Here is a 9530-nt window from a genome sequence, read left to right as displayed (position 1 = left end):
GTGGCAGCTGGGACGTGGTGCAGCACATGGGGACAGAGGTCCTGCCCTCCGCGGCGCTGCGAGACATCGCTGCCTTTAGCTGCTGTAATGGGATTCTAAAATTAGCTGCACACTCTGCCCTTGGACTGGAGCAGGACATTTCTCAGTTGTTTAATATCAAAAGTCCAAGAAAAAAAAAAAAAAAAAAAAAAAAACAGAGCACAAAAGCCAGCCCAGTCAATGCAAGGCTAAGTTTATTTTATCGCTTGTCCAACAGAACTCGACATCTATTTTAAGTCATTTATGAGGAGTACAAGTGTGAATAGCTGCAGAAGTTTTGCAATTCCAAGACACCACATACAGCTGCTAAAAAAAGCAAATTTTAACCTTCCCAACAAAGCCTCAAAAAGCAGCCCACCCTTCCCTAGATCATGTTTCCCATCTACTGATTTCAGGCAGCTAAAGCTCATCTCCCCCAGTGAAGTGGATTGGTTTGTGCAGAGAGCCCCAGCCATGGCAGCATCACCCCCTCACTGCTTCCCTTCCACTTGGGCTCAGTTTTCCCTGTGCTGAGCAGGACAGGTGCAGGTTGGTCCCTCAGGGTTTAGCCCTCCCTTCAATTTAGGAGTATTTTACATTTTGCCATTGGCCACAGCTCCTATAAATAAACCCTGGCTGCCTGTGGCAGATGTGAGGCCTTTCCCTGCTGTGTGCTCTGTTAGAGGCCCTGGCTCCCAGCTACTGGAATGGGGATGGATGGGAACCTGCAATGAAATATTAATTGGGAGCAATGCTGCTCTCCTGTCTACAGAGGGGAATTTTAATTGAGGGCCACGTTAACAAGCCAATACCTTCCCTCACCATGTGGTCACAGCAGGAAGGAGAGATTGCTGGGACCTGCTCTTTTTAATTGGAGCTTCTCCTATCACCTCTGTCTCCCCAAATCAACCCAAATTAGCAGCCCAGTGCTCATCACCCAGCAAACCCCATCACCAGCAATTGCTTGATTTGACTTGTGGTTTCCTAAGAGGCAGAAACCTCTCAGCAAGGAGAGTCTGGAGCATCCCTGTGAGGTCAGGCCTGACCAGCAGCACCTCCCTTCATGCCCTTTGAGTCCTAGATATTCCTAATTATTCCCAAACTGAGGGCTCCAGGTCAAGAAGGGCATCTGTGAGTGCCCAGCAGGATGGGCAGCAGATGCCCAGGGCTGGAGAAAAGCAGGAATTCTCAAACAGCACAACAACACCTGACAATGCAAGCTCAGGAGGCTGCCTCTCCTCCCCATTTCTGGCTAGATTTAGCCCACCCAGTGCTGCACTGGGCTTCAGACAGGAGGGAGAGAAATGTGGGTCTGGCAGGAGGGGAACCTCTGCTCTTGCATTTTCCACGTGTTCTGCTAAGGACTGAGCTCTCTGAGGAAAGCATGGGAACTGCTGCAGCTCTCAGGGCTGGAAAATGATTCTCTCTTATCATTATGAGGTTTTTAATTTCGTGGGTGGGAGTGGGGGGGATCACTGCCTTCATCCTACAAAGCAGAAAGCAAAGCACAGCACAGCACAGCAGCAGGGACAGCTCCGGCGCCGTGTCCAGCTGTCACTGCCACATGCCAGCCACGTCCCCGTTCCTGTGGAACTCGTGCAGGTGGTCAGCATACCTGGGGAGAGGGCAGAGCCATGTTAACCTGCAGCCAGCCCCAGGGTGCTATGGCAGTGCCCCAGGGTGCTCGGGCAGCCCAGCACCGATGCCAAGGGGTCATTCCTTGAGGATAAGCACTGTGCTCTGCTCCAGCCATGGCCAGCAGGGAACTGGAGTCATGGCACCCCCCAGGTCTCCAGGATCATGTTTATAAACCTTTATTATAAACCTTTATCAGGATTCCTCCTGTGCAGGAGAGGCTTTGGAGAGCATCCAACTGAACACAAGCGGTTGCCCTGTTCTGTGAGCTTTTTCTCTCCCCTTCCCTCACTGGGTTTAAAGCCCAATTCCCTGGCCTTGTTTCCAGCACTGGGGTACCCAAAAAATCTGCTGCAGACCACCAAGCCCCCCACCAGCCAAGCCCTGTCATCACTCACTTCTTAGCACAGAAGGCAGAGCAGTCCCGGCCCACGCTCTCACTCCAGGCAGTTTTGTAGAGCACCTGCAAGGGAAGGAATGGGATCAGCTCTGCTCTAGGATGGGTTGATCCCATCCCAGCCCCTCCTCACTGCAGCCTGTGCCAGCCCAGCCCTGCCAGCCCATCCTGAGAGGCACCTGTGACATGGGTGTGCAGTGACAGGACAAAGGAATGGCTTCAGACTGAGAGAGAGCAGGTTTGGATGGGATATCAGGGAGGAATTCCTCCCAGGTTTAGATGGGATGTCAGGGAGGAATTCCTCCCAGGTTTAGATGGGATATCAGGGAGGAATTCCTCCCAGGTTTAGATGGGATATCAGGGAGGAATTCCTGCCAGGTTTAGATGGGATGTCAGGGAGGAATTCTTCACAGGTTTAGATGGGATGTCAGGGAGGAATTCCTCCCTGTGAGGGTGGGCAGGCCCTGGCACAGGGTGCTCAGAGCAGCTGTGGCTGCCCCTGGATCCCTGGCAGTGTCCAAGGCCAGGCAGGACAAGATTTGGAGCAGCCTGGGACAGTGGAAGGTCCCTGCCCATGGCACTGGAGGATTTTTAATGTCCCTTCCCACCCACACTGTGACTCTGTGGTCACCAGCGTGGGGAACCCCAGTGTGCTGCAGGGGCTGCCCTCAGGATGGTCAGGATGACCTTTCCCTGTGGGTTATTTTTACTGGGACAGTGCTGCTGTGGCTGGGGTGGTTTGGGAAAAGGCTCAGGGCTGCACATGGATGGAGAGGTATTTTTGGAACAGCTTAAGGAAGGTCAGTGCTTGGCTGGGCTCCTTTTTACCTTGGTGCCTCTGTGTTCCCATCGCAGAGCCGAGGTCTGAGGAGGCAGAGCTGGGGCGTGGGAGGAGGGAGAAGCTCTCCCATCCCCAACTGATTGGTATCCTTGGGGATTTGTAAGCTGTTATCACCAGGGAATCCCTCTAACCACCAGCAAACCCAAAGCAGGGTTAATTGAGTTAATTGAAGTCTCCCAGGATCAGTGGCAAGGATGTCACTCCCACTGTGGGGATGGAGGAGCAGGGGCTTCCTCCAGTCCCTGTGGCACACACAGCTCATCCCCAGCCAGGCAGTGCTGGATTTCAGGCTCTTTTGTGTCTAGATGATGTAAGATCATTCCAGCCATGTAATATTTATGAATTTTCCTTTTTTTTTTTTTTTTTTTTTGGGTTAGAGCTTTAAAGTTTAATGATGTTTAACTTTTTATTTCCTTTGCTCCTTTCCTCACCAAAATAACTTTGAGAGCAGGACAGAAATATTGTTCTGATTTGGCTTTCATCTCACTTCCTCGTTTAATTATTGATGATTTGTTTGGCTTTTTTTTCCTCCCTGAAATGACAAATAAACTCCCAGAAACTGTGCAAGGATACAGGAGGGGTTTGCACTATGACAAACTCCCAGGAGATTTGGGCTGACTAAAGCCTCCACTCCTCCCAAACCTCTCTGCTTTCAATCCTAATGGGAAAACTTGAAAACCAGAGAAAAATGGAGCCACAGGGCATGTCAGGAACACGGGGAGAGCCAGAGCTCATCCCTGGAGAGGCAGCAAATGAACTCCACTGGGCAGGAGGTGAAGGATGCACCCAGGAATAGGATCCACATGGTCTAGAACCAGGTAGTGTGGGCTCAGGGGTGTGCATTTTATTCCTAAAATCTCCTATGGTATTAGATTCATCATAATTAACACAAATTTTGCTCCCCACTGAGCAGAGGCTTGCTTGGCCTCTGTCGTGTTACACATTAAACTCCTGGCATGGCACCACCATGACCCCATGGCTGACCCCAGGAACAACAGGAGCACACAGACAGCTCCCAGCTCCTGCCCTTGGGCAAGCCTGTGCCCACCCAGGGTGGGATTTCCACCCTGTTGCTGAAGATTGCAATGCAAGATGTTTTCCATTACCATCTGTATGGCAGATTATCTTTGTCAGGTGGGCAGTTTGCCTTATCTCTCTCTTTGAGTGACCACAATCACTCCTCCCTGGGAGGGGACATCTGCTGATAACAGCCATTGAACGTCACTGCATGGCTGATAAGAACTACAGCATCCCATTGGGAGATGTGAGCCCAGAGGGAGGAGCCAAGCATTCCTACATGGATATAATCTGGAGGTTCTGGAACACCAGCACGGCTTCTCCACTGGATTCCCCAGAGGAACAGCAGCTGCCTCTCCTTCCCCTGGATCTTCAGAGGAAGAATCCATCCTTCTCTACAGGATCCCTGCTCCAGCAGAACCACCCCTGACACTGCAGGAGGGCTGAGCCACAATTCCAATGGCACTGCCACCAACACCCTGACCCACAGGGTGTCAGGTTGGGCTCTGACTCTGTCAGTGTTGTTCTAGTGTACTGCATTGTTTATCTTATCTTTTATTTTTTTTTTCCTTTCCCTATTAAAGAACTGCTATTTCCTGCTCCCATTTTTTTGCCTGAGAGCCCCTTAATTTAAAATTTACAGCAATTCAGAGGGGTGGGGAGGGTTTACATTCTCCATTTCAGGGGAGGTTCCTGCCTTCTTTAGCAGACTCCTGTCTTTCCAAACCAAGACACTCTGTGAAGCCGAGGGGACATCCCTTGGCATGTCCTTGTCCCCCTCTGGGCCTGCAGAGCCACCAACACAGCAGCTGCAGTGCTCTGGCTTGGCACAGCATCTCAAACCAGCCCAAACTCCCCCTGGAGGGGAGCACAGGCTGTTTTATCTCAGTGTCCACCCCTGTGGGCCATTTCCTCACCAGGAACACGAGGCAGTGCAGGAGCAGGGTGTAGAAGAAGGCCACGGTCCGAGCGGTCTTGTTGGACAGGATGAGCCGTCCCTGTGGGAGAGCAGAATGGAAAATCCCAGTTTAATGTGGCTCACTGGGAACCAGCTCCCCCAAACAGCCCTGGAGAGACCCTGGCCAGCACTGGGAGCTTGTTCCTGCCAGATCCTGCACAGACATGCAGGGAGGTGGTGTTTGTGCCCAGCTCTGAGCAGTGATGCTCCTGCAGAGTGGCTGCACAAATGCCTCAGCTCTCAGCCCAAATGTGCCCAAACCAAGGTGGGTTCAGTGTGGGCTTTCCCCCACTGGAAACCCTTCTGGGGGTTGATTCTGAGCCAATTCAGCCCAGCTCTCTCCAGCAGCTCTCCCTGCTGCTGCTGTGCCAGCCCTGCCTCGGTGCCTGCTCCTCAGAGAAGCCCTGGCAGTAATTAAGCTTTGCACATTTTTAATTCGTGAGCTCAAACAACTTTGTGATTTGCAGCATCCCCTCGTTGCCTCCTGAGCAGGGCACTGGAGCCAAGGCTGTGCTGGTGCTCCCAGAGCTGGGCCCTGCTGTCCCTTGGCTGTGGCTCTGTGAGCTCTGTCCCCAAGGGTTTGTTCTCCATCCCAGGAGGCTGGAAACCTGTGGGGTCAGGATGAATCTCCATCCATCCCTCATTTTGGAGATGCTTCTGAGCCACAGCCATACCCTGCTGATGCCTGAGCCCTTTTGGCACCCCACACCAAATCCCAGTGGGAAAACCTTCACACCCATCCCTCCAAAAGCACCAAAATCAGGAGCATCAGAGGAGTGGCTGGCACAGGACGGGTCCTGCCCTCCCTCACAGCCTCTCTTTATTCCTGCTGTAACCCAGGGACTCATTATGGACATAAGCACATTCCCCAAACACCAGGCAGGCTTTCCAGAGCTGGCATTAAAACCCACAGATCTCCCACCAAACCCATTCCGGGCTGGAATCATCTTTGCTATTCACGGCCACGGCGGAGGCTGCTGGAACAAACAAGATTATGTTCTTAAATATTCCCAAGGAAGAACTCCCCTAAGTCAGTTTTTTTTTTTTTTGTGTGAATGCCTTTCATTAATTCTCCGTGGTGCTGGCACGCCACACAATCCATATTCATGTTGGCATTTGCTTGGTTTTTATGCAAATTGCAGCTCTGCCTTTATTACAGGATATCTCTGTGTTCTGTGCAGCCCCACGTTCACCTCCCTTGTGCTGGAGAGCTGGGGGTTAACTCAGCCAAAACCCCATCCTGAGCCTGCTGCTAATGCCACAAATTCCACTAGAAGTCAGATTTCCTCAATAATTTCCACATTTTTAGCTCAGCAAGTTCTGCCCTAAGAGATGGCAGCCTGCAGGGGCAGCAATCACCTCTGTGGCTCAGGCAAGGACCCTCTGCTGCTGCAGACACCACAGCTCCCCCAGGATTTCCCCTGATGCTTTTTTGGAAGGGAGAGCCAGAGCAGGAAGGCTCAGGGCTTGGGAAGGGGTTTTTAAGGAGAATGCAATGAGCAGCCAATGTGTGGAGCAGAGATCTTCCCTGGACCCTCTGCAGCCCCTCACACTCCTCCTCCCCACATGTGTGGGGTGCTGGGGGTCTCTGGGGGTGTCCTCTATGCAGGAGGCTTTGCCCTGGCTGGGGGTGCAGCCCTGAGCCCCACATCATGTCACAAACCAGAGGAGAGGTGCTGGGAATCATTGAATAGAATCACAATTGTCTAAATTGGAAATACCTCAGAAATCCTTGAGTCCAACCAGCACTGCCAAGCCCAGCACTGAACCCCGTCCCCAGGTGCCACATGTCCCTGTCCTTGAAATGCCCCATGGATGGTGATGCCACCACTGCCCTGGGCAGCGAGGGAGGGAAGGGATTGCTCCCAACCCAAATTCCAGCATGGCCAGTGTGCTCTGCACCCTGCCCAGGACAGCAGGGATGCTTCCCCTGCCCCAGAGCCCCATTCCCCTGCAGGCACTGGGCTGAAATCCCCCCAGCTCCCACAGCAGCCACTCACCATGCTCAGCGTGGCTTTGTCCCAGGGACTGAGGCTCAGGTACTTCCTCTGGCGTTCCTACAAGGAAACCATACAAGATTTTGAGGTTCAGAGGGTTAATTCGGGGTTTGCAAAACGTGGAAGGAGCTGTGTGCCCCAGGATGGTCCTATTTTCCCCTCACCCCCATGTCACAGTCATCTTTTATGAAAAATCCTTTCCTTAGGATTTTTCCTCCTGAGAAGCTGAGAGGCCTCAGGAATAAAATGTAAACATTGGTTATCTGCTGCTGTGGAATGCAACAGGCGCATCTGTGATTGGTCTCATGTGGTTGTTTCTAATTAATGGCCAATCACAGTCAGCTGGCTTGGACAGAGAATCCGAGCCACAAACCTTTGTTATCATTCTTTCTTTTTCTATTCTTAGCTAGCCTTCTGATGAAATCCTTTCTTCTATTCTTTTAGTATAGTTTTAATATAATATATATCATAAAATAATAACTCAAGCCATCTGAAACATGGAGTCAGATCCTCAGCTCTTCCCTCATCCTCAGACCCCTGTGAACACTGTCACACCCCCAGCCACCATTGGGGCACAGTAACTTTGATTTATTTGTTTTTGCTTTCGGAAGCAAAGGACATCTGAGTGTGTTTCATTCTATCAGAGCTCCCTGGAGTTCACGTGGCCATGACAGAGGGGCTGGTGCAGAGGGAGGTGCTGGGAGCCTCTCATACCTTCCTGCTGAAGGAGGAGAAGGGGTCCAGGCGTTCCTCGTACTGGGAGGAGTAGCGCTGCTCCGTGTCATCCCTGCTGCTGCCCTGGGGGAGCAAAGGCAGGGTCAGAGCCACAGGGACACCCAGCACAAGCACAGAGCCCCGGGCCACCCCACTTGGGAGAAAACACCCCCAAAAGATGGAGCAGCACAGCCCAGAGCTGACCCATGGGGCTGACAGCATCAGAAAGGAGAAGCACAACAGGAGCTGTGGAATGAAGTCCTTTCTTCATAGGATTATGGAATGCTTTGAGGTTGGTTTGTCTCAGTATTTTGGGCTCTTTCTATGAAATAATTGCCACCTGTGTCCTCCCCACAGAGCTCACCTAGGCTGCTGCAAACCCCACCCTGAATTCCTCTGCTGCTGGGCCAGGCAGGAGGGAGACAGAGGTTTAGGAGGAGGAAATCATGGTTCAAACACAGAGCTGTTAAAGGCTGGGAAAAGGGCAAGGAAAATGAAGAAAACGCCTTGAAAGAAGGGAAATATTTGGGTGGGTCCTGACAGGATGGATTTTATGCTTCTCCTGTATAATTCCCCTTACACAGCCTCAGCTGCAGCGAGCCCAAGGATGCTCCTGCAGCCTCCCTGCTCCTCCTTCCTCCAGTGTTGTCTTATATCTCAAGAGTTCTATTATCATTATGGTGCAAGGATTCCATATCACCAGTTTTGTACCTCCTCAATGTTTCTGGTAGGCAGCTCCTCTAAGCACTGACTGTTCCTGGTCCTTGCAGCAGCCATCTGACTCCAGATCCCACCAATCCACTCTTTTATACCACTGTTCTTACTGGCTACAGGTGTGGCCTGTTAACATCAGGCTTGTTCCTAACCTTTAGTAATTGGTTCAGCTGCAACTCTTTGGGGGATAAGATTACATTCTATACCACCTTCACTTACCCTTACTGCATCCCCCTACACTCTCATTGTGGAATTTGCTCCTCCAGCTCTGCAGGAGCTGCAAATTCCACATCATTCCTGCCCAAACCCAGCCTGGGAAGAGCCCATGCTGCAGGATCCTTGCTCCAGTGCTGATTCCCTGTCCCAGCACGGCACCCCTTGCTCTGCACTCCCCAAGGCCTTTCTGGACCAGTTCCTCCTGCAGAGAGCCCTGCCTGCTCCCATTGCTGGTTGTTACACCTCTGTGTAAACCTTTAGTAAGGCCTCACACGCTGCAACCCGACCCTGGGGTCAGTGTGATGAGCCCAGAGCCCGATTTAGGGGCGAGGAGCTGCCCCAGCCTGGCCAGTGCCGTGATCTCTGCTGAGTATTTTTAACGTGTCACATGTCCCATTAGGGGGTGAATTATGCAATCCCCTGCCACGCTGCCACGGAGGGCTTTGCTCTTTAGCTCATGGCAATGGCATTCAGGGGTTGCCTTGTGGCAGAGGATAAACATGGAGATGATATTCCACAGGAGAAAGGGGAAAAAATGTCAGAGGGGACGACCAGGCGTCATCACGGGCACATAAAGAGAGGCACCAAATAAGGTCCCTCGAGCTGCAGGAGTTTCCCAGCACCAAATGCTATTAAAATATCCCTCAACAAAACAGATCAGTGCAGGCAGCACAGGAAGGGGGGAAGGATGGCAGGGAATGGGTGTCCCCTCTGTGAGTGGCATTTCCAAGGAAAGCCCGAGGCCAGCAGAGCCTGGCTCTGACAGGGAAGGGCTGGCAGTGGAAATGAGCCTGAGCCTCCTGCAAACCCCCAGGGACACAGCATGAGCAGAGCAGGCTGCAGCAAAGTCTGGTCCCCCTTCCCAGCCTTCTCCTGGCATTACTGGGATGATTTTGGGCTGGTTCCTTCTCTTTTGTCTTCTGGCTGCTCAGGGAGCAGCTCTCTCTGCTGGGTACAAGAAGAGGGACAGGATGAATTATTTTCCAGGCTCTGCTGCAGGGGTTTATTGCAGGAGGTCCCAAT

General features: G+C 52.1%; 1 protein-coding gene across 1 annotated transcript in view; it reads right to left on the bottom strand.

The window, feature by feature from the left end:
• Positions 1-215: 215 nt before the first annotated feature.
• Positions 216-9530, bottom strand: part of CUX1 (cut like homeobox 1) — a 274393-nt gene continuing 265078 nt past the window's right edge. The window contains exons 19-23 of the mRNA XM_058037677.1: positions 7578-7661; positions 6867-6923; positions 4826-4906; positions 2052-2116; positions 216-1633 (exon numbers count right to left, since the gene is read on the bottom strand). Of these exons, the coding sequence (XP_057893660.1) occupies positions 1573-1633; positions 2052-2116; positions 4826-4906; positions 6867-6923; positions 7578-7661 (348 nt within the window). The 3' untranslated portion in view covers positions 216-1572. The remainder of the gene's footprint in view (positions 1634-2051; positions 2117-4825; positions 4907-6866; positions 6924-7577; positions 7662-9530) is intronic.

This window comes from Melospiza georgiana, chromosome 19, assembly GCF_028018845.1.
Source record: "Melospiza georgiana isolate bMelGeo1 chromosome 19, bMelGeo1.pri, whole genome shotgun sequence".
Taxonomy (NCBI): Eukaryota; Metazoa; Chordata; class Aves; order Passeriformes; family Passerellidae; genus Melospiza; species Melospiza georgiana.
This window is presented reverse-complemented; position numbering and strand designations above follow the sequence as displayed.